This window comes from Brachyhypopomus gauderio, unplaced genomic scaffold (assembly GCF_052324685.1).
Source record: "Brachyhypopomus gauderio isolate BG-103 unplaced genomic scaffold, BGAUD_0.2 sc34, whole genome shotgun sequence".
Taxonomy (NCBI): Eukaryota; Metazoa; Chordata; class Actinopteri; order Gymnotiformes; family Hypopomidae; genus Brachyhypopomus; species Brachyhypopomus gauderio.
Genome location: NW_027506866.1, coordinates 1,179,651 through 1,205,000, shown reverse-complemented (window position 1 = coordinate 1,205,000; position 25,350 = coordinate 1,179,651). Strand labels below are relative to the sequence as shown.

The 25,350-nt window shown below is 42.7% G+C and overlaps 1 protein-coding gene across 1 annotated transcript in view; it reads left to right on the top strand.

Moving 5' to 3' along the window:
* The window catches only part of LOC143485497 (uncharacterized), a 9,607-nt gene extending 5,649 nt beyond the window's left edge, over positions 1-3,958 (top strand). The window contains exons 8-10 of the mRNA XM_076984944.1: positions 1,279-1,401; positions 3,008-3,010; positions 3,848-3,958. Coding sequence (XP_076841059.1) covers positions 1,279-1,401; positions 3,008-3,010; positions 3,848-3,958 — 237 coding nt within the window. The remainder of the gene's footprint in view (positions 1-1,278; positions 1,402-3,007; positions 3,011-3,847) is intronic.
* The last annotated feature ends 21,392 nt before the right edge of the window (positions 3,959-25,350 follow it).

The window sequence follows — 25,350 nt, the reverse complement described above, 5'->3', positions numbered from 1 at the left end:
GAAGAGGAGACAACAGCTGAGTGAGGAAGAAGATGATGTTGAGAAGGGGATAGAGGTGCGTGTGTGTGTGTGTGTGTGTGTGTGTGTGTGTGTGTGTGTGTGTGTGTGTGTGTGTGTGTGTGTGTGTGTGTGTGTGCGCATGTGTATCTGAGAGTGTGTGGCCAGGTGTTTGTGTGTGTGTATCTGAGAGTGTATGACCAGGTGTGTGTGTGTGTGTGTGTTTGTCATTGTGAACTGTTATGCTAGGTTGTGTGTCCCCCAGGTGTGTGTGTGTGTGTGTGTGTGTGTGTGTGTGTGTGTGTGTGTGTGTGTGTGTGTGTGTGTGTGTGTGTCATTGTGAACTGTTATACTAGGTTGTGTGTGTGTGTGTGTGTGTGTGTGTGTGTGTGTGTGTGTGTGTGTGTGTGTGTGTGTGTGTGTCCCAGGCTCTCTCACGTGTCCTCAGAGAACGGGACAGTCTGCGTGCGGAGCTGGACAGACTAAGAGATGAGAGGAAGAGAGAAAGGGAGGAGCTGGAAAAAGAGAGAGAGGGAAGGAGGAGGGAGAGGGAGGAGAGCAGAAGGATGATGGAGGAGAGAGAGAAGCTACTGAGCAATACAGTGCTTCTACAGGATAGATGTGATGAACTCCACAGAAGGCTCAGGTAACACACACACACACACACACACCCATATATACACACACACACACCCACACCCCCATATACACACAAACATGCTATAATACACATCCTGAAGACTTGGGTAATGTATACGTATACCAACTTCTGTCGATGCGCTGGAGGTTTAGATAATATACACACGCATACGCATGTGTGGGCACACACACACACACACACACACACACACACACAGACACACTAGCTTTGACCGAGTCAGTACTGGTCTCTGGTGACACAAATACACGGTACACAGAGTGTGTACATGTACAGATCTGTGTTGGTGTGGTTTGTGTCTGTCAGCGAGGTGGAGCAGAGAGAGCATGGAGACGATAACCTGGAGAGGAAGAAACAGGAGGAGGGCAAGGAGAAGAGCAGAGAGAAGGAGGGCTCCCTCGGAGTGGAGGAAATGGAACCTCCTCTCTCCCCTGTGCCCACCTCCCACAACAACCACAGCAGCATAGACGAGTATGTGGGGGTGTGTGTGTGTGGGTGGGGAGGGAGGCTGTCCAATTGTATGTATTTATCATATGTTTATATACTCGTTTGTAATCTCCTCTCTCTCTCTCTCTCTCTCTAGCTTGCAGGAGTATATCTCGTGTGAAGGTGTTTCTCTGCAGAGAGCAAGACAGTTCTTAGAGAAAGAGACCAGCTGTCTGAGAGCGAGACAAGCGGCACTAAGGACGGCTCACCCCAGCCCGCAGAGGTCCGCTGCAGGAGGTTCTGCTCAGCCTCTCTGCCAGGTCCGTCAAGTCTAGTCAGTTTTATTTATAAAGCGCTTTTTACAAAACATGGTGTCACAAAGCAGCTTCACGAGCGCATGGGTCCAGATCCCTAATGAGCAAGACGGGGGCGAGTGTGGCAGAGACAAACTCCCTAGGTGGATTAGGAAGAAACCTTGGGAGGACCAAGACCCAAAAGGGAAGCCATGCTCCATTGGCTCAGCAACTTTAAGTTCATATTTATAGTCCTGTGTCTATCTGAGCAGTCACAGTCTCTCCAATATGGATGCTGGGCCTCAGGTAGGATGCTGGCCGTATTGGCACATGCATCCACGGCATCAGCACATCCACTGGCAACCCAGAGCATCTTCTAGCTCCTTTATGGAATTGTCTTTGTAGAAACATGTAGTCAAGATACAGAATGCAGGTTAAATATGTAAAATCAAATTAAACTTCCATATATATAGTAGACGTGCCAGTGATTTAGCATGTGGCTCCAGCAGGCTTATCCCTAGCAGCATAACTAAAGGGAGGGGCCTGGAGGTGACCACAGGCATGAGGGTACTGAGACATTACTCTGCCTTCGGCTGTAATCTTGTAGTTTTCAGAGCTGAGCGCATTTCTGCGCTTTGAGAGAGCAGCAGGTGAGATGGATTATGGTATGCAGTGAGTTAACTCGGATATTGTGGAGGACTATTTAATGCTTTATAGGCCAACAGAAGAATTTAAAAATCAGTTTGATATTTAACCAGGAGCCAGTGCAACGCTGAGAGAGTAGGACTAATGTGATGGACTTCTCAAGGCCTAGTTAGGACTCTGGCTCTTGGATTCAAATGCAGCAAGTTGGACTTTCTTCAGGGACTGTTTAGAGCATCCAGTTAAAAGAGAGTTACAGTAGTCCAATCTTGATGAGATTGTGGACCAGTTTCTCTGCATCTGATACCGAACGTACATGTCTCAGCTTGGCAATATTACATGAAGTTGCAAAGGCAGCATTAGTGACATTGACATAGTGACATGTGTGTGAAAAATGAAAGATCCAAATCACTAGAGACACCTAAACTTTTAGCAGGAGATTCAGGTGTTACTGAAAAGCCATCTAGTGTAATAAGAAGATTCGACCAATTGCTTCTTGCAGTCTTGGATCCAAGAAGTAACACCTCAGTTTTATCAGAATTTAGAAGAAGAAAATTAGACACCATCCAGTTCTTTATTTCTTGGATGCAGTTGTCAGTTTTGGTAGTAGTATTGACATCATCCAAATTAGAAGATATATATAACTGAGTATCATCTGCATAGCAATGGAAGCTAATACCATGCCTACAAATGCTTGCTAGCCTATATAATGAGAATAACATGGGACCCAATACAGATCCTTATGAGTATTCATTATTTTCAAGTACAAATTGGTAACGATCGTTCAGGTAGGATTTGAACCAGGAGAGTGATTGACCTTTATCTGAGAATATTAAGAGATTTTAAGACTACTTTAGATGGTTTCAGTGCCGTGGTGGGTCTAAGCACGTTAGGTCTTGCAGGGCCTACAGCCATGTAGCCAGGTCAGATGGGAGACAGTAGGAAGCATGAGTGTAGTTCCTCTTAGATGTTCTGCTCCCCTGTGCTGTAGGAGGTGAGTGAGCAGGAGAAGCTGAGGGAGACGGTCCAGAAGGACCACACGCTCCTGAGAAAGAAAGAGGAGAGACTCAGCCAGCTGGAGACGTCACTGACAGAGGAGGTAACACACACACACACACACACACACACACACACACACACACACACGCATATGCCTGCACCCACACACTTACGTACAAACCCACATTAATACCTACCTGGGCTTTACAATGTTTTTCTCAGCTGTCATGTGATGAAGGCGAGCGGCTGGTGGGAGATCGGAGAGTCTCATTTGATGTCAGAGACTCAGAGACGAGCAGAGACGAGTATGGCCAAGAGGAGACGAGTGAGAGACAAACTCTGAATGCACAACACGCACACACGGGCAGACATTTTGAGAAGGCACTAATTTTGGTTTTCACAAAGTTTACTACCATAGTTTTTTTATGGTGGCAATTTGTATTGATTCTAGATTGTGAAGAGTGATTAGATGAATTGCAATTAATTGCAAAGTCATTCCCTGTGATGAAAATGACCTTTTACAATACAAAATTACAATACAAAATTATTGCATTACGGCTCCTCCATTTCAGTTAATGGAGATCATTTCAGTGATGATCTCGTTAGCTCAGGAGATAAAAAGTTGATGAGGATAAGACAGCTGACATCAATCCGTCATGCTGATTAGAAGAGAAGACTGGTTGCTTTAAAAGGGTAGTGGTGCGTTTACGTTTTCTCCTGTTAACCATGGTCACCTCCAAGGAAACACGTTCAGTCATCATTGCATCAAAAGGGTTTCACAGGCAAGGACAGTGTGGCTTGTACGATGCACCCCAATCAACCATTTATCCAGTCACTAAGGACTTTGGGGAGAGTGCTTCAGTTGCATGAAGGAGGCTTCAGGAAGCGTCTCTTACTGGAGCGTCTCCTACAGGAGCGTCTCCTACAGAGGAGGCAGCTATGAGCCTCCTCACATCATCAAAGTGTGGGGTCACTCCCAATGTTGCCTAAGCAAAGCACAGCCATGAATAAGGGAAGGTATCAAAACATCCTTCCAGAACAACTTCTCCCAACGATTCAGGAGCAGTTTAGCAACAAACAATTATGGACTGTTAATAATTGTACTTCATTATATCACATAAACATTTGACAAAAGGTTCTTAAAAAAATAAACTGAGGAAGCAAACTGTGAAAACTAAAAATTTGCCCACAACTGTAAGCAGCTCTAGAGTCCACTCTGGTCTTGTTGGTTCATAGTTGTCTGATGTTTTCAGCCCCGTCGACAGGGGGGGACAACCGGGTCTGTTGTCCCGGGCCCCAGGGTCAGGGGGGCCCATCAAAGAGCCCAGCAATTTATTTTTTATTTAAAGTCTATAATTTTTAAATAATCTTGAAATCTTTCATTAATATAAAATTCTGTACTCAAAATAAACTCAATGGCTAAAATATATATGTTTTTTAACCTATCTGCATATTTTCCATTAAGTGCATACACCCCCGCATCCCACTGGAAAATGGTTTGATCCAGCACCGACCGTAACCGGCTGGTACCCGCACAACAGCGGGAAATACAGTGGTGGATAGTTAAAGTAAACAGAAATCTGGAGCGCAGAAAAGAAAGGAAAACATTTACCTGACGAATTTTAATGTTGCATTGTGTTCCAGGTTTGAAAAGTGCTGGAATTTAGGCTAAAATACTTGAAAATGCTTGAAAGTAACTACTTCGTTTCACAACAAATAGCTGTCTGACTGAACAGTTCTCGTGAAGACGTTAAGATTGGGCGTTTTGAAAATAAACAACCTTTAAATAATGTGATAAAAAGCGAATTATTTCGAGTATATGTATAACTATTTAAGGGGGGCACATTAAACTTTCTTGTCCCGGGCCCTAGCAAGACTGTCAACGGGCCTGGATGTTTTTATCTCTCTAGCAGTAATACACCCAAACCCTGGTCTTTCTCTCTGTTTCAGCACATGCAGTGCCAGTGAAAGTGCAGCAGTTAGCAGAGTCCCTGCAGCAGATCTCTGGCCAGCTGAACACAGTGCTGGGTGCACTGGGATCTCTCACTGGGAGGACCGTCCAGCCCCTCCCTCAGCCACCTCCGTCCTCCTCCTTCCCTCCTGCCCCGTCCTGGGCATGGACACCAAGCCCCGCCTCTTCTTCATTGGCCAATCAGAACAGTTTCTTACACTGTTCTGTCCCAAAAACACACGGGTCTGACCTTCATTTGAACTCCCACTGGAGCAAACTCTTCCCTGGTACGTAGAGACAGACACACCCCAAACATTAGCAGTGATGAGCAGTGGTCACCTCAGTGGGCTGCAGTAACTTTCACTAATGCTTCATTTCTTCATCACTCGTAAAACCTTTAAAATACAAATAGAAAACTTCTGCCTCTCCCTCAAGCACAAACCAGTCACTGCTGGATTTATAGCCTTTTTTGCATAGTTGATGACCTCCATTGATTTTCTGTGCTTGGATAATGCCGATCTTTTCCAGTGCAAGTGTGGTGCAGTGTAGAGACCTGCTTCAGATTAGCTTCAATCTAAACCGCACTACCTGTATTAAGACTGCTCTGATTTTAGGAGTTTCCATGGATACCAGTGCCCGCTATCCCATGAGGGCTACCAGAGCATATAGTGGATACACTCCAGCAAGGTGACTACACACACTTGCACACCTGTGCAGGCTCGCTCACAATCTCTCACTCTCACTCACAGGGTCAGTGCTGCTGTTGATTTTGAAAGGAAAATTGATGAACTCATACAGTGCTTTTCCATTATATGTGTGTGTGTGTGTGTGTGTGTGTGTGTGTGTGTGTGTGTGTGTGTGTGTGTGTGTGTGTGTGTGTGTGTGTGTGTGTGTATGTGTGTGTGTAGTCTCTCCTCTAAGCTAGATAGCCAGAGGCTGCAGAGACTGATTGAAGACAACAAAAGGTGGCTGGAATCACAACGCAAAGACCCAAATGTGTATCCTTTCACAATCTCTCTCTCCCCCTCAGCTTATACACATGTACGTATCACACACAAACCAGTACGGGAACAGAATGCATCATATTTTCACACACACTCTCTTGCACCCTTGTACTCTCCTGAACCTCTGCCCAGGCCTCTCTTCACACGCTACCCAGCTGCCCCACCCACCAATGGGCTGGTCCAGCTCGGCCTGGACGAGAACAATCAGATCAAGGTCTACCATTACCGAAGAGGCACAACCCACTGATGTCCGTGTATGTCCAGTGCAAACAAATCAGTGGATAGACAGAATACAAACATGCCATCAGCATGTACACATTACATGTGTACACGTTGCTGACAAAGTCAAGTCAGATTTAGCGTAGTACTTTGAAATTCTTTTTTGATAACATTTCTCATCTAATTGAAATTCAGATGGCATATCTAACTGTAATTAGTGATTAAGGTATTTCCACCTACATAACACATTGCAGTGGTGGATTATACTTATTAAGATGGCGGTGGCAGTGTTGGATGTGGCTAAAACGAGCTGGAACGTCGTCTTTCCTGCAGGTGCTGAACCTGCGCTCTGGCGTGTCCCGCATGGCGGTGGTGTCCTTGAGGGAGTTGTACTCCAGCCTGCAGAAAGGGATGGACCAGGAAGTGGAGGCTATAGCTAAGGTCCTCCTCCACAAAGCAGCGGAGTCCAATGCCTTCATCAGGCAGGACATGGACACAGCTCTGGACAGCATGGTGCAGAACTGCACCCCCATTCGGAGCATGAACGCCCTTCTCGCTGGAGGACTCTGGTCAGTTAGCCTGCAGTGAGCTTTAAACTGTGGCTTTCAGATAGCAACAACAGTCACAAGAAGCTAACACAGCACTAATTTTGGCTGCTGTTTTTACCTCTCCAATGTTCTTTCAAAATATTGCCCTGGCCTATATCAATATTTTTAGTTATTTATCCTCTTATATGTTATTTTTATTGCGTTCCATCTCCGCTCTGCTGATCCAAACTGCCCTTCACAATGCTTAAAAAATAGGCTAGTTAGCTAGCTCACAGAGGACATACAAACATTTTCTGTTTAAAAATACACATGTACACTAACTGGTGCAAGCTAAGCAATCGAATAGAATATGATCATTTGATTGTGCACTTAGATCATACATAAGGGTTTTAAGTTTCTTTATAGAAGCTAAAAGTTGTACTGTATACATTGATTGGATGGATTAATAGTTATTACTATTATTATAATAGTTATTTTTTTCCTTCTGTTTTCCTCAAAAGTAATCTGAATGCTGCAGTAAGAAAGTGTACTGCTCGGCACTTGGCTACTTTGGTAGAGAAGATTGGTGCTGGCCGCTTATTGTCTGGGGCGAAAGACGTCACACCGCGAATGATTCCTGCAGTCTCCAAGTTGGCACAGGACTCTTCACAAGAAACCAAGTTAGTACTGGGATCAGAACGAGAATTCTACAAAGCTTATTCAGTTTCCCAGATAGTAATATTTTGCTGATTCTTTTAGTCTCCTAGTCTGATACCCTGAAGTCAGCAAATGCTGCTAAATTGTAGAGTAATAGAAGCACTATCGTGTTTTCTAGACACAGACAGCCTTGTAAAATTGTGCTGGTAAGATAAATGGTCAGTGTGCTGTGAGTTACGGGTCCCTCATGGTTCTCTCCTGTTTTGGGGTCTGTTCCTCGTCTCAGGCGCTTGGGCCGGCGTATGCTGCTGTTCCTGTCCTCCCACCATGACTTTGATAAGATGGTGGAAAAGTACATCCCTGCTAAAGACCTGGCAACCATCAGGGACACTGTCCACACTCTGAAATCCAAGGTAGCGATTCATGATTGGATACATGATGAGGATTTTTTATCCCATCCACTATGCCCCATGTTAACTCATTAAACAAATGTATGTGTAGACATCAAAAAACTATTCTTTCAGAAAGTCATTCCACTGATATGCTAAGAGATGCCAGAGATAAAAAAGATAAAAGATTTACCAGAAATACTATAATTCCTATATTAATTAATAATATTTATAATATTGATAATAATCATTCCAGAGAGTTACCATTGTTACCAAATACTGTCACTTTAATTGAATGAAATCTTTCTAGGTTAAGAAAATGCTTCTGTAATAACCCAGTGCTGTCCAGGGTTGATTTATTGATCATTGTTCCTTTTAAATGTTCTTTTTATAGAGCTGGTTAGGGAACTCTACCCCTGCAAGCCACAACTGGTTGAGCAGAAGGTGCTCCCTCTGCTCTGGTAGCTCCTGGGGACCTCCAGCAACAGTGGTACGGTCCACGGGAGGGGTGGAAGCGTGACGGGGCCACTGTCCACCTATGCCAAGCCCTTCATGCCCACATGGGCCCCGCGCTGCTGGACTGCGCTGGTTCCCAACCTTCCAATATCCGCAAGAGCCTAAGAGAGTTTGTGAAGAACCTCCCGACCACATGAGAGCTGCCAGCCAGACCTCCAGACAAAAATAAAGCCCAACATGGATTCTAATTGAGGATGGAGATGTTTGTGCATTTCTTACTGTGCCTGCACTCTAAATGAAAGAGAGAGGAAGAAAGTCAAACGTTTTTAACATTTTGAATTAGCAGAAAGCTAAATCCTTAAACTCAGAAGTCCTTTTAAATAAGGAGCACAGATTTTAGTGAATCACATCAGGTTTAACACACCTAGGAGCTCTGCTCTTTTTGCACTTTGAAATACTAACACTTATGATAACTGTTGTCATGGTGACTATAGATATATATTGTTCTATGATTGTTATTTTCTGTTGACATATATTGAGGTAACTGTGCAGAATGTAATTTATCACATACACAAGAAACAAGGATCTGGGGGGTATTCCACGAAGCGAGCTAACTCAGTAAGCCGGGCTTTTTAAGACAAGCCTGGCTCATTTTGCTCAAATTCGGTTCCACGAAAGAGGCTAGACTTGAGCCTCGCTCAGTTACTACAGCAACATATACGTTTGAACTAACCTGCTCTGTACCAGGCTAGAGTTGAGGCTTAGCTTAGCGGGACCGCTTCTATTGGCTGAGCAGCGTGATGTCAGTCTCGCCATCCGGGAAACTGAATTGAGGAACAAGGTTCTGCTGCAATCCTATCCATTAAATTGCTGTGGATGTAGCATATAATATCATATCTTTATACATTTAATTGAGTACTGTAATTATTAGTTTGGAATGATTGCAGGTTATTATTATAAAAATTTAATAATTATATTTCCAAATGCAATATATATATTTCGATCTTAAGAGTACATATTCATTGTTAATCAGTGAGGTTTCTGCACATTTTAATGTATTGATTTAATCTTCACAAATTCAGGTCAGTGTAAAATGGAATACAGTGTCTAATCGCAGTTATGGTGCAGAAACATACATTAGTATAAACTATATCACAAAAAATACAATTCTTTGTACCTGAGTATTAATAATTATTAATACTGAGTAATTTAGGTGAAGATACTTTTAGGTATATATTTATCCCCATACTTCCTCTTTTGTGTTCAAATTACAAGCAAATCATATCACTCTGCAATTTATATATGTTCAGTATAAATAATGTAAATGTGTGGTTAACTTAATGGTGCAAAAAGGAAATGGACACAGACAACTACCTTACCAAGATTTTCATACAGGTGATACAAATAATCCAAAATGTATGCTATAAAAGAGCAGCTAACAGTGAAGGCTGAAGGCTGATTGACCATGGCATGCCCATTTGTAGAGAATCCAGTAGATGAGGGAGCGTGTATAGTGTGCAGAGCATTCATGCTACCAGCTCCAAGGTCATTCCAGGACAGGACAGATCCACTGGGCTTTCCAGATGACTACTTATTTGTTCAGAAGACACAGTATTATATATCTTTGTAAATTACTGGGGCCATATATTGAGAAGACCACTAGACGTAGTAAAGCTCTTACCAAACCCCAAACGGTCTGTATCGCTTTGCGCTTCTTTGCCAGTCGTGCATTTCTGTACAGCGTTGGGGATGCATAACATCTTAGTAAGGCAACGGTCTGCCGCAAAATTCGAAAGGTTTACCTTGCGCTTAAGCGTTTCCTTAATATATTCATCAAATTCCCTGGTCACAGAGGCATCCTTCCCATCCTTTTCAGAACAGCTGTCATGTATTCATGAGAAGTAGTGTTGGTTTGATCAGTAACTTGGAGTCAATCAATCAATCAATCAAATTTTATTTATATAGCGCTTTTTACAACAGTTGTTGTCACAAAGTAGCTTTACAAGTGTCTGAGTCCTAGCCCCCAGAGAGCAAGCCAAGGGCGACAGTGGCAAGGAAAAACTCCCTAGTTTTTTTGCATGAGGAAGAAACCTTGAGAGGAACCAAGACTCAGGGGGGCGAACCCATCCTCCTCTGGCCGACACCGGTCACCATGACAACAACAACAACAATTTAGACAGAAAGAAAATAAAGAAAAGGAAAAGATGTAGTAATGTCCATCATGGTGTAGGTTTATCCGGTCAGGCAGTAGGGGGCTGGCACTGGAGTTAAATGTATATGACTTTAACAGATGCTCTTATCCAGAGCACTTACCAAAGTGCTTTGTATTCATCTTAATCAACTATTTCATGCTAAAATTCATTCAATTCAAAACGCATTGAATTCTCTAGGATTTTCAAATGTCATTGGTGCTATAGACTGTACTCACATCTGGATAAAGGCTCCATCTGTACCCATGGAGGCAGACTATGTGAACCAAAAAATTATTTCACAGCATCAATGTACAGGTACATGCAAGTTTTGCCTACCCAACAGAAAATGTAAAGCATGTCAGTTCATGGGTTTGAACAACTTTCACCCTTTGTCACTTTTGCCATTGTTCTAAATGGTTTGCACCAGCCAATTTCTATTCTCCAACATTGAGGTAAAATGGCCCGGCTCGGTGCACAATATTTCGTGCCTCCTCACTGGCACAGAGGTTTGCCCAAGGTAAGAACACTCCAACCACACAAAATAGTGCAGATTTGGCCTCAGTGTTTAACTCTTCTCCTTATAATTGTAGGTGCTTTTCCTGGCTTATTGCTTAGAGATAGGGGTTACCCCTGCCAACCTTTTCTCCTTACCCCATATGCAGACCCTACAACAGATGCAGAGAGGAGGTTCAATCGTGCACATTCTAAGACAAGGGCATGCAGTGAGATGGCATTTGGACAGTTAAAGAGCAGATTTAACTGCTTGCGCCATCTCAGAGTCACCCCTGAGAGAGCCTGTGATATCGTAGCACCCTGTGCAGTTTTGCACAATGTGGCAATACTGCAAAAAGAAGAAATGCCAAGAGTGCAGTTGGAGCAATGGGAAGATGGCATTTTAATTGCAGACCACATGGATGGTAGAGCTATGAGGGACATGTATGCAAACACTTACTTTGGTTAAGGGAATATTTTGTTTGCATTTGTTCATTAACACTATTAACATAAAACAAGACGGCTTTTTTTTAGAAAGAGAAATTTATTAATAGTCTTGCTGAGCCTGTGGACAGAAGAAACTTTGATTTACTTATCTTGCAAAAACAAGCATATTAAAGTGAGACCTTTTTGCAAATACTCACATTTTTCTCCATTTTCTTTATTTCAAGCTCCAACTTCCATATTTTTAGTTTTTTGTATTGCAGATCTGCTTTTTTACATTCTATATCTTGGAGCAAGAACCTTTTGTAGATCTCACTAATCTCAGATTCCTTTAAGACTGAAGTATAGTCAAGATTGAGAAGTATTTATTCATGTTGAACTGCATAACTACTACTCACGTGTTCTCTTGCAGAGGTGTGAGCTCTGGACATGGAGGCCTGAGGGTCTTCTCTCTGTTCTTCCATTTCCTTTAAACACAACACAAATCATGAGATCACACAGCACATTAACAGACAGATACATAGACACACACGCCTTACAGAACAGGCAGACACTGTGTCCTCATTCTCCTGTACCATCCTGGATGGTCCGGCAATCTCCCCCTGCAAACAACAAATTAAGACACATAAATGTTAACGATCCTCAGGGTTCCGTCATAAGAAATAGGCTGGTTTATGGTACTCACATCATTGTCAAATACAGGAGGGTCTAAAAGAGTCCGCACACCCCCCACCACTGTAGTCATCAAGAATACAATAATACTATGATGTAGCCTGTAAGAACAAACATGTAAAATCTGAGAAACAACTGAACCTACCTTTAACATAAGGCTGTGTATCATGAGGACAGACAGGATCAGATGATGTTCCTCCTTCAATTCCCACAATGATGGGGTGTCCGCTGTTTTGCTCTAAAGCAAGGTCTTCTGCAGGAGTGAGGGCTGCTACAGGAGGCCCACCAGCAGCAGCAGCAGTAGCAGTAGCAGTTTTCTTTCTGGTTGCTAAAATATTTTATATAGTTATTTAATATGGTGTTTTACCTTTTCCTGCACATTGGACTAATCAACTGTACTTACCATTCTGGAGTATATTTTTATATTTCACCTTGACCTGCTGCCACGTTCTCTTAACCCTGCTCATGTTACTTTTAAATCATGAAATTATTATTAACATTATTAATTTACTATAACACTTTTAAAATGCCAATGAATGGATTAAATTACACTACCGTTCAAAAGTTTGGGGTCACTTAGAAATGTTCTTATTTTTGAAAGAAAAGCTGTTTTTTTTTTTCAATTTAGCTAACATTAAATGCATCAAAAATACACTCTATACATTATTAATGTGGTAAATGACTATTCTAGCTGTAAACATCTGGTTTTTAATGCAATATCTACATAGATGTATGGAGACCCATTTCCAACAACCATCACTCCAGTGTTCTAATGGTACATTGTGTTTGCTAACTCTGTAAGGAGGCTATTGGATATTTAGAAAACCCTTGAAAACCCTTGTGCAAGTAGGTTAGCACAGCTGAAAACAGTTTTGCTGATTAGAGAAGCTATAAAACTGACCTTCCTTTGAGCTAGTTGAGAATCTGGAGCATTACAATTGTTGGTTCGATTAAAATCACAAAATGGCCAGAAAAAAACAACTTTCAATTGAAACTCGACAGTCTATTCTTGTTCTGAGAAATGAAGTCTATTCCATGCAAGACATTTTGCAAGAAACTGAAGATTTCCTACAATGGTGTGTACTACTCCCTTCAGAGGAGAGCACAGACAGGCTCTAACCAGAGTAGAAGGAGAAGTGGAAGGCACCGCTGCACAACTGAGCAAGAAGACAAGTACATTAGAGTCTCAGGTTTGAGAAATCGACGCCTCACAGGTCCTCAACTGGCAGCTTCATTAAATAGTACCCGCAAAATGCCAGTGTCAACGTCTACAGTGAAGAGGCGACTCCGGGATGCTGGCCTTCAGGGCAGAGTGGCAAAGAAAAAGATTAATATGGGCAAAATAACACAGACATTGGACAGAGGAAGATTGGAAAAAAGTGTTATGGACAGATGAATCAAAGTTTGAGGTGTTTGGATCACACAGACGAACATTTGTGAGACGCAGAACAACTGAAAAGATGCTGGAAGAGTGCCTGACACCATCTGTCAAACATGGTGGAGGTAATGTGATGGTCTGGGGTTGCTTTGGTGCTGGTAAAGTGGGAGATTTGAACAAGGTAAAGGGGATTTTGAATAAGGAAGGCTATCACTCCATTTTGCAACACCATGCCATACCCTGTGGACAGCGCTTGATTGGAGCCAATTTCATCCTGCAACAGGACAATGACCCAAAGCACTCCTCCAAATTATGCACAAACTATTTAGAGAAGAAGCAGGCAGCTGGTGTTTTATCGGTAATGGAGTGGCCAGCGCAGTCACCAGATCTCAACCCCATTGAGCTGTTGTGGGAGCAGCTTGACCGTATGGTACAAAAAAAGTGCCCATTAACCCAATCAAACTTGTGGGAGCGGCTTCTGGAAGCATGGGGTGAAATTTCTCCAGATTACCTCAGCAAATTAACAGCTAAAATGCCAAAGGTCTGCAATGCTGTAATTGCTGCTAAGGGAGCATTCTTTGACGAAAGCAAAGTTTAAAGTAGAAAATTATTTCAAATAAAAAAAAAAACATTATTTCTACCTTGTCAATGTCTGGACTATATTTCTATTCATTTTGCAACTCATTTGATAAATAAAAGTATGAGATTTCAGGGAAAACACAAAATTGTCTAGGTGACCCCAAACTTTTGAACGGTAGTGTATATGCTCACGCATTTAATCTGTCTGCAATATTATGCCAAGCAGCTTCTCTGGCTTTATTAATACAGGATGTGTTGCCTTTCTTCATAATAACGTGTTTATATTCCTCATAAAGACGTATGAGCAGCTCCTGTTCAGCAGAAGAAAAAAAAAGCTGCTCGTTTCTTCAGCTCTTTCGACATTTTCTTGCCTTTTCGAATATCGATTAGTGAGGCTGTGTAAATACTGTGTGCACGCGCATGATCGCCAATTACAAAAGCCTGGCTTGAATTAGCGGGAATAGGTTGCATCTGGATTTCGTTAGTGGAACGGAACTAGACGGAAGTGAACTGTTTGGCTAACTCAAGCGAGGCTCACTCTAATAAGCGCCGCTTTCATAAGCTCGCTTCGTGGAATAGCCCCCTGGTCAGCTAACGAGCTATCCAAACGCTAACGCAAATCATCCAGGATAATCCAGTCACATAAGAGGAAATATAATTAACTATACTGATAGGCTACCAAAAAAGTAGGCGTGTCCCGCGTGTCTTTGCTCCCCACCGCAAACTTCAAGGCAACCAATTAACCCTAATAAGTTCAATCTACTTAAAAAACAGAGGTAACTCGTTGCCTCAAAAAAATTTAGTAATGGCTTCTGTCAAAACTAATATAATTGAGTTGTATGGATACAACTCATACTTATATGATTTAAATAGAGTGAACTAATCAAAAGTTGAAATTACTCAATTTACTCAATTTTAAATTACTCAGTTGCTTTTACTTGTTAATTTAACTTTTGTTATGATTTTGAGTTTTTTGCTTAGCACTAGCATTAGCAACAATATATTTTGCTTACCCTTTAAACATAATATAGGAATTAAATGTAACTATTGTTTTAAATGTGTCCGAGCTCTGAACCCGAGAGAGGGCCTTAGGAAATCATGATGCGTAAGGAGTATAAACGAGAAGGTGATTGCTCAAGCAGAAGTGGTGAACTAATAATGCTGACATGGGTGAAACATGAATGTATGACATCCTGATGTATGATGACCTCGGGTCAAGCAGACAGTCCAGAGACAGGAACCATATGTATAAGAGATGTTAGGTTTGGAGACAAAGAGAGAAGTCTTGTTTGTTCGAACAACAATACCATGTAAGGCATAGAAGCAGATCTGTGAGTTTGGGGCGTGGAGAAATCGTATATAAAGACGGCATGTACAAACACTTGTTGGGTCTCTCTGATGTTAGAATGTGAGATCCCCAGAGATATCTCTGTTTTAATAAAGGCATTTTTGCTATTGCTATAATTTTGGTATGTGGTTCCTGCTACAGTATTAATCACTACACAGTTACAAATAACTTAAGAGATACTTATGAGATTTTTTATTATTAATACTTAATTGTTATAATTATTGTAAATGAACTTCACTGACAACACTGGTTTCATAGATATGAACTTGTTTATTATCATTTGGCATCAAATAACATTTTAAACCATTACTGCTTTCAGTCAAAAGCAAAACAGTGTGCTTCATACAAAAGATCAAGTGAATGACAAGACATAGGCTATAACGTGACATGAACAGAGATTCCTCAAATCAGTGCTTTTAAGCAATAAAGTTATTTTTGAGCAATAAAATGCTTGCCTTGCACAACATAAAATTAGAGAGAGAGAGAGAGAGAGAGGAAGCATTTTCATTTATTTACTTCAAACAAGCTAAAATAAACACCAACTTTACATCCTGCTGGTAGTGAGTGTATTTCTAACTAAAATTTCTGCTAAATTCTAAGAAATCCTTTAGTTTTTTTACGACTGCTAACATGCGTTTCCCAATACTTGAGATACATTTTTAAAACTCTAAACACAGCAACACATTTACTGAATGCTAACGTTAGCAGCAAGCTAGCATTATCAGCAATCTATCCAAATTAATACATTGCTAACACATGTATAAAACAGTTCATTCCTGCCACACAATCTAATTGGTTAAGAACTGCTCTAACCGATCAGATATTTCACCATAACGCCACAGCTGTGATGAAGAATACAATAGTCGTCTTTATTTCGTGTCTGCATTATCACACACTGTTAACCCTAATAAGTTCAATCTACATTAAAAAACAGAGGTATTGAGTTGTATGGATACAATTCATACTTATATGATTTAAATAGAGTGAACTAATTAAAAGTTGAAATTACTCAATTTAAAATTACTCAGTTGCTTTTACTTGTTAATTTAACTACACAATTACAAATACCTTAAACTATTAAGAAAGAACTGCTTACAGTTAATACATCAAGTTTTTAATACTTTTACTTATGAGATTTTTTATTATTAATACTTAATTGTTATAATTATTGTAAATGAACTTCACTGACAACACTGGTTTCATAGATATGAACTTGTTTATTATCATTTGGCATCAAATAACATTTTAAACCATTACTGCTTTCAGTCAAAAGCAAAACAGTGTGCTTCATACAAAAGATCAAGTGAATGACAAGACATAGGCTATAACGTGACATGAACAGAGTTTCTATAATAAAGTTATTTTTGAGCAATAAAATGCTTGCTAACGTTAGCAGCAAGCTAGCATTATCAGCTATCTATCCAAATTAATACATTGCTAGCACATGTATAAAAGAGTTAGTTCCTGCCACACAATCTAATTGGTTAAGAACTGCTCCAACCGATCAGATATTTCACCATAACGCCACAGCTGTGATGAAGAATACAATTGTCTTTATTTTGTGTCTGCATTATCACACACTGTTAAAAAGCTTCTCCAAGTCACGTGTTTGCCAAAAGTTTAATAGACACGAATTAGTTTGGCGCCCCACACACAGGACGTATACGGTGTACATGTAATGTCACAGAAATTCAGTGGATAGAATTATTAGTAGGAAGTATCATGTATTGATTTTTTATTGCAAAGGCCCTAATGGGGAAAATACCTTTATATATTTCTAATCTACTTCCATTTCAATCTAATTTATCTTATTTATATAATACAAAATCACAAAATAAGTTGCTCTTAGATAGCCCATTAGAAAGAACAGAGTTGGTCATGGTGAGCGGTGTCGGCCAGAGGAGGATGGGTTTCCCCCCTGAGTCTTGGTTCCTCTCAAGGTTTCTTCCTCATGCAAAAAACTAGGGAGTTTTTCCTTGCCACTGTTGCCCTTGGCTTGCTCACTGGGGGCTAGGACTCAGCACTTGTAAAGCTGCTTTGTGACAACAACTGTTGTAAAAAGTGCTATATAAATAAAATTTGATTGATTGATTGAGTTGGGGAAAATGGCTTTTTCATTGTATGCGCCTTATGTTTGGAATGAGCGTCAAGCTGTCTTAAACCTAGGCTTCTTACCCTCTCTGAAATTGTGTTGTGTATAGAAGTATTGTATGTCATTGTGTATAATTGTTTTGTTCTGCAAATATTGGCCAGGACTCCCTGGGAGAAGAGTTATTGTAACTCAGTGAGATTCCTCCTGGTTGAATAAATGTTAAATAAAAATAAATATATAAAACAGATGATGCATCTGAAATAAACACAATTTAAAAACAAAATACTAAAATAGGCTAAAACAAACAAAAATGGACTAACAAACAAACAAAAAAGCCCAGACACTGCAGTATTGAAATTCTGTAATAAAGTCATTTTTTTCAGGTAAGAAGAGCCTGCTGAGGGGTAGTTCAAAGTCAAAGTCTACTTTATTGTCAAATCTGTGATACGTGCGGGACATACACAGGATTGAAATTACGTTACTCTCAGACTCCATAGTGCAGCGGTAAACATTTACTTAAAATTAACATTAACTAAAACAGTAAAAAAAGGAATAGTACAATAGTAACGGTAAGTACAATAGTAAAGATAAAAAATATAGCTGAGTTGTGTATATATATAATAAAATAAATAGAGGTCTCTGAAATTTACATTCAAGTAAGTGGCGTATGCAGCAGTAAGTAAACGTACTGTATGTGCAAAGTGAATGTATGAGGAATCTGGTGTAATTACGATTAAAGTGAACGTATGCAATGAATTAGAAATATAATGTGCAAATGTAACAGGAGTGCAAATTGAAGAAAGAGCAGGGAGTGAGTTGATCCTCCTGACTGGTGGACTGGTGCCAGGGGGATCTGCCTTCTGAACTGTCATGAGATCACAACAGATCCTGGACCTGTAGGAGGAGCCAAGACACAAAATGGCAGTGAGATATCAATACTCCCAGCTGAACTACTCTCTGGACTACACCTGGTTGCAGCATGTGGATAAGACAACGGGGCGAAGATAAGATTTTCTATGGGGCAGTGTGAAGTGTGACGGCAGCTGCAGCGTGAGAAGGCAAACTGCTCTACAGACGCTCTACCTGGCTCAGAGAGGCTGAAACTTGGAGGACGCGGCTCTGTGTCTCTCGGCGCCGGGCAGGGCTGCTCTGGCAGAAGGCACAACCGAGGTCTTTTTGGACCATCCCGGAGGCCGCGGCGCTCTATTCTATAAGGAGATGCGAGACAGTGATCAACGACTGCGGCCTGTCGACAGAGCCGGAGGGGAGGGAGAGGCAGAGCGCGTGGGACTCACCCGGTGGGATGACCATGGCCAGCGACTTGGGCAGGGTGGCGGCGTTTTCCACAAAGGTGGGCAGGCGCCTGGGGCTGAGCGGGCTGCAGGTGTCCGAGTCCCGCACGGTCACACAGCTGTTGACGTCCACCCGCTTGTTCACGCAGCAGCTAGGGAGGAGTGTTTAAATCCACAAAGTGAGCAAACAGAAGGGTGACCGTTTCAACACAGAGCAAACACAGAGCTCAGAGGCACAGGAGGCGGAGCAAAGGAGTTCGTGGGGAGGGCACCTGGTGGGATTGTCCTTGCCCTCGGTGTCGCTGGAGATGGTGATTATTCTGACAGCGGGGCGGAGTGTGTCCGAGATGATGATGGGCTGAGATGGGTGCATGGCAGAGGACACACACACAACCAACAAACAGGTCACATGTACTTAATGGCAAGACCCTTCAAACATAGCTGAAAAGCACATTTCCGGTGAGTAATTTCTTATCTGAACACCTGCAGTGTTTAATGTGAGCTGTAGGTTTGGGGATACTGGTGCAACACACGACAAGCTTGTGCTGGCAGGCCCACCTGGCTGTGTTGGTCGGGCTGGCTGCTGAAGGTGACTGGGAGGTTGGAGTTGGTGCTGGCCCCCGCCCCCAGCCACACCCCCACTGCCGAACAGGCCTCTGCTGCCGTCGAAGCCCGTGCACCTCCGCTTACAGATCTCCATGTTCTGGAAGCAAGACTTTACACTGCAAAGTGAGAGAGACAGAGAGTGAGACAGACAACGAGAGTGACACACAGAGTCAGTGAGACAGAAAGAGGTGAGTTACAGCACTGTGCTACAGCAAGTTACAATAAGATGGCGTTCCTTAAAAAGAGCTCTTTGGGGTTTTCTTCCATTTGCATGCAACTTTAGTGTGCTTCCAGTTGGAATTCTTAGCTCCTTGTCTGAATACATTTTACACGAAAGAAGCAAATTATGGAGCGCCCAGCCCTGCATAATGATCGACACGCAAACCATCCTGCCCGCGTCGGAGCTGGAACACAGGCTGGACTGTGTGAGACGGAGGGACGGCCCTGTACACACTCACTGTGCACTGTGAGGGTAGTGAGAGAGGTGAGCCATGGTGATGAATGGGTGTTTGAGAGTCTCCAATGGCGTGATCCGTTTCCCTGCGTCCAGCGTCAGCATCTTTTTAAGCAGGTTGATGAACTCCCACCGGTCAGCCTTCTCCACCTGAACGTCTGTGCCTTCCAGAATGGGCATGTTGACCTGCATGGGAGACGAACGGGTAGGTCATATTATGTGCCAGCAGAGGGCGGCGATGTGCCTAAGACGCTGTTTCAGCAGCAACATTGCCGTGTGTTCCTCTGCATTTCACAGGCGCTGTTGTGACTTACATACACTTCTTATTATGACAGCACGAACCCTCGAACCCTTGAACTCAAAACCAAGACCTTGCTCTACATGCTCCACCAGCAGCTGGTGCGCTTTGTTCTTCATTTGCATGTCACAGCAGTGATGCTAAGCGTGCAATAAGGTGTACAAGAGCACAAATAACCTGCTTCATGTCATCGAGACGGTCGAAAATGTATCTCCTGGTCTCTTGGGACTTGACGCCAAGCTCCACCTCATGCTCTAAAGGCGTCTGGGGAACATAGAAGGAGAAAAAACGTTCAGGTGTACTGTCAGGTGCCATTACAGATCTCTTATGAACCGAACACATGGCACAAGAAGGATGGGGGACCTTGAGTCTCCACAGATGGTAGCTGGAGCCAGAGCCCCTGTGGAAGAAGCATCTGGTCTTGGTTCCCGCACTCAGGAGGTTCTCTGCTGGAAGGCCCTGCGTCTGGGAGATGTACCGGATCTGCGGCGACAGCGTACAGGAGGGATGATTTTATGGTATGATGGGATGACTTTATTTTATGTTCATATATTGATCCTGAAGACGAGCTAGCAAAGACAACTACTCTATCCAAACCCTACATGTCCCTACAGCCACAAAGCCACCATGGGTCTGCACCTCTAACACAGTAAGGGCTTCGCTTTCCTAAAACACCTTGCACCAGTCAACCCTGTTGTACTGGGAGCTTCACCTGGACCCATCTTAGAATTCCACTGTCATGCAAACCTGAGGTGTTTTTCCCACTGCAAGACAGTATTTCTAGCACTACTGTAAAGAGCTCTTATTAGATTTCCAATTATAGCCAGCAAACACATCTCAGGCCTAAAGGGCCCACAGATCACACTCTCAACACATTTGAGTTAATTGTTTTGTTGGTTCCCCAAAAATCATTCATAGTCTCTTCTTTGCCAGTCATTACAGAACAGCTAGCAAGCTGCATAGTTAGAATAAAGGTGGCCATCACTGTTAGCAACTCCACTCTTCTCCCAAACAAGATTTACATCTTTATTACACAGCGAGGAAGTTCTGGAAAGGAGGTGGGAAAGCAGACTCTAAATCAGCACTGTTCTTCGATGCTTCGTGAATAAAGACAGAAGCGTGAGAAAGGCGAGGTTCGGGTCCGAGGCCCGTGGGCTGACCTGATCGTATTCAGATGCTCCAGGATACAGGGGCCAGCCCAGGAAGAGCTCGGCGATGACACAGCCCAGGGACCACATATCGATGGCCTCGCAGAACGGGAGACCCAGGATGATCTCGGGCGATCTGGACCAAAAAGACAAAAACGTCCATCATCACGTTTAGCATGATACTGTGGTTTGTGGTGATTCAAAGGTACTCACTTTAACACAGAGTGATGAATTAATGTGTGAAAATGTAAAAGCTTTAAGAAGTATTTTTTTTACTACCTGAAATATTCTTTTGGTAAATTGGTAGTACAATACTGGCCTGTGCATTACCCATCTACTACTGTAGTGTAACCTGACACTGACACTACACTGACACTACACTGACACTACATACTGATGTGCTGTTCTATGTAAATACAGAACAACACTGCCATGGTGTAACTACAATGGAGCAGTGCAGGTACCCTGTACTGATATTACCAAAGCCTGAAGCATAAAACCAACCAAAAAAATATTTTTATGTGTGCTGAGAGGATCTTAACTTCTCAGGCACTGAAGATATTAAGATATTCTTTGGTGTTTGGATAAATGACAACACTTACATGATCCAGTTAAAAATACATCACTTATAAATCAAATGGCAATCAAACGCATTGCAGTTCATCGTAATGCTTATCACAATCTTAATGTGCAGCCGTGTCACCATAGCCATCCACAACGGGCAGTTCACCTCTCAAGCACACTCGAGCGGAAGCGATTCCCACAACCATGCATCTGTTTCCAATATGCCTTAGGCCGTGCCACTCACCGGTAGTATCTGGTCTGCAGGTAGGAGGAGCACACAGCCTTGGAGACGTGGGTGGCGGAGCCGAAGTCGATGACCTTGACCCGGTACGGCTGCCTGACGGGGTCCACCAGCATGATGTTGTCAGGCTTGAGGTCGGTGTGGATCAGGCCCAGACTCTTCAGCTTCAGGAGCGCCATGGCCAACTGCTGCACTATGGGCCGGATGCACTTCAGCGGCAGCGGGCTGTGCTTGACGAAGTCCTGCAAGCTCTGCCCCAGCATCTCAAACACCAGGCATAAGTGGTTCCTGTGCTGGAAGCACTCGTACGAGCGAACAATGTTGAACTCGTCTACGTTCTCCTTGTTGAGACGGCTCAGGATGCTCATCTGAGCAGATGGGGGAAGATGGGACAGGCGTTAAGTTATGTGGGCACAGCATTCAAGGGCTAATATGCTACGTAACTTCAATAGCATCAGCCCAGTTACTGCATGGCTCCCTTCAGACATTTACTTTTGCTATATTTGGCAGATGCTCTTTTCCAGAGGGAAATGACCCCTGATCAGTGGCGGCTGGTGCACAAATAATTGAGGGGGGTGTAAACAAATTAAAAACAAATAAAGCAGTCTTATTGCCCTTTATTTATTTGAACATGAATTTTGCCCTAACGTTCTTCAAGTGAATGCTTTGTGAGAAGATTATTTTGTAAAGATAAAACTGAATTTTCTCTCATTTTGTATGAGCTGCTGCTCCAGCCTGCTGATATTCAACATGAACCGATTTACGTTGGAGGTTCGCGCGAGGTGGGCGGAGTCTCGCCCTACGATCACTCGCGAAAGTATAAACCAGCTTTAACGAACCGCAGCTGACTGACACTACCAACAAGAGTGGGTGTGTCCAACAAGAGTGGGTGTGTCTGAAACCGACCAATTAAACTGCAGCCTCAGATCAGTGCTTGGCAAAAGTTTATGCCTCTCCATGCACTCTCATTAGACCGGTGCCCCGCACACAGGAAGTGTGCACAATGTAAGCAATTAAATACAATTATGTGTTTACACTTTTAATAAATTCAAACATGGCAATTAGACACACAGTGTCACTAAATAATTTCCTCACTATCGCAGTTTATAATGAACTCATTTTAATATCGGAACAATATTAAGGGGGCGGCGCCCCAGCGCCCCATATTGACCAGCCGCCACTGCCCCTGATTACAAATTGCAGTGTTAGCCAATATCAGCCTATTACATCTTATTAGAGCAGGAACAAAGCAACATTCTCAAAACCTCTTTTAAATCTACCATAATTTCCCCACCTCGATCAGGCCCTGGCGGGCATAGGCAGGGTGATTTTTCAGGATCTTGATGGCGACAGATTGACTGGTGCCGCGCTTCCAGCACTTGGCCACCTGGCCAAAAGTCCCGCGGCCAAGGAACTCCAGCACCTCGTATCTGTTGGAGGCAGAGCAGAGGACCTCGTGCTGCACTAGACGGTAGTCGTCCATGCTGAGGAAACTGCTGCTTGTAGCCATGGAGTCAAAGTACGCCATGGACCAGGTGGTAGAGATTTAACCAATCTGAATATCTTATTTAGTTATCTGGGTTAACTAACCTCAGAACAAACTTTTTGAATAAAAAGCAGAAGAAAACGACACGGAATTCATTCGTAGTCGACCGTAAATGTTGTTCTGTTTGCACATCACTATGACAACGCGTAATGTAAACTAGCGGTTTCCATGGAAGCTCAATTCGAATTCTACGATTGTGACGTGGTAACAGGCACCACAACGCGCTACGCAGCGCTGCTTTATTAGCATATAAGATCAAATATAAGGTCGATTAATTTCAAAACAATACACAAAACAACAGCACTGTTTTAAATGTGCGTGTTTGGGTAGCCAGCTACAGTTTTGCTTTTTCTCTAATTCGCTCGCTAGCTATTACCTAACCACCCCCCCCCCCAAACGATCACGTTGGCGTATTAATATGTAGTTAAGATATATGCTCGTTTGGGTAGGATTTAATCCAGTAGCTCTACCTTACCTAACAAACTAGCAATATTTTATTTAATGGTAGTTTATTTTCAAAGCACACAATCTTAACGTCTTAATGCACTCTCGAGTTTACCGCTGGAATTACAAGAGGTTGATACATTTCTTATGTATTTGTAACTTATATATTTGTAACGTTATATAAGCGAACCATTCAGTCAAATAGCTATTTGTTGCGAAACGAAACAGTTCATTTCAAGCATCTTCAAATGCTTTGGCCAATATCCAACACTTTTTTTTTTTATCTGAAAAAGCAACATTAAAATGAAAGTATTTCCAAGTATTTCAAGCAGTCGTACGAACCCTAAAATTGGGTCTGTCCACTACAAACTCCTTTATGCTTTTAATTCTTCAGCCGAACGCTTGGTGAAGGGGGTTGCATAGAAGGATAAACTGATAGCACATGTACATCTCAGAGACTCTGCTGGATGTAACACAGTTCGTCTGGAATACGTATTTAAGAGCGCGTGCTCATCGCCAACACGTCTCTGATAGTCTGTGGTGGATCGTGAAAGACCTCCAGCAGCTGCATTACAGACCTACCTGGCTGCGTCATGATCGCGCCTGCGTCTCGGAGACGCTTATGAGATCTCTCCTAGACTATTTAATACGGCGTTTATTCATCTGCAGTACGTCTTTTAAACGGCAGGCTTGGATGCCAAAATGACGTTCATACGCTGCATTCCAGACTTATATGTACAGTAGGCCTATAGCTAAAATGCAGCATCTGAACGTACCTGAATGCAGGGTTGCCAACTCTCACGCATTGAGCGTGAGACACACGCATTTGACCGTTTTCACATGCTCTCACGCCACACTTCCGATATCTCACGCCGAAAAAAAAAATCCAGTTTATTTACCCCAGATCCACATATATGATTCAATACGTTACTAGTTCGCTAGCTCTGGCGCCATCCACCGGAATCTGTGTCCATTTTACGTTCGCCACCCCCCCCCCCCCCCCCCCCCCAGCTTATAAAACTTTCGGTCCCCCCCCCCCCCGCTCAACAAAATACACTCGCCTCCGGCTCCAGGTTAAAATCTCACTCCAAGCGAACGTCAAAAGTTGGCAACCCTGTGAATGTGGCATTTAAAATCAAACCAGATTGAATTACAATTAAAGCTAGCCCAGCAGGCATTTCAACGTTGAATCGACGTTGAATCAACGTCGAAAGTGATGGTTGAATCAACGTTGGATTTTGTGTCGATTTTGAAAGGTGAATCAACGTTGATATGCCAACGTCGTTTCAACGTCATACATTCAACCTTGAATAAACCATAAAATTCACGTTCATGATGCTCA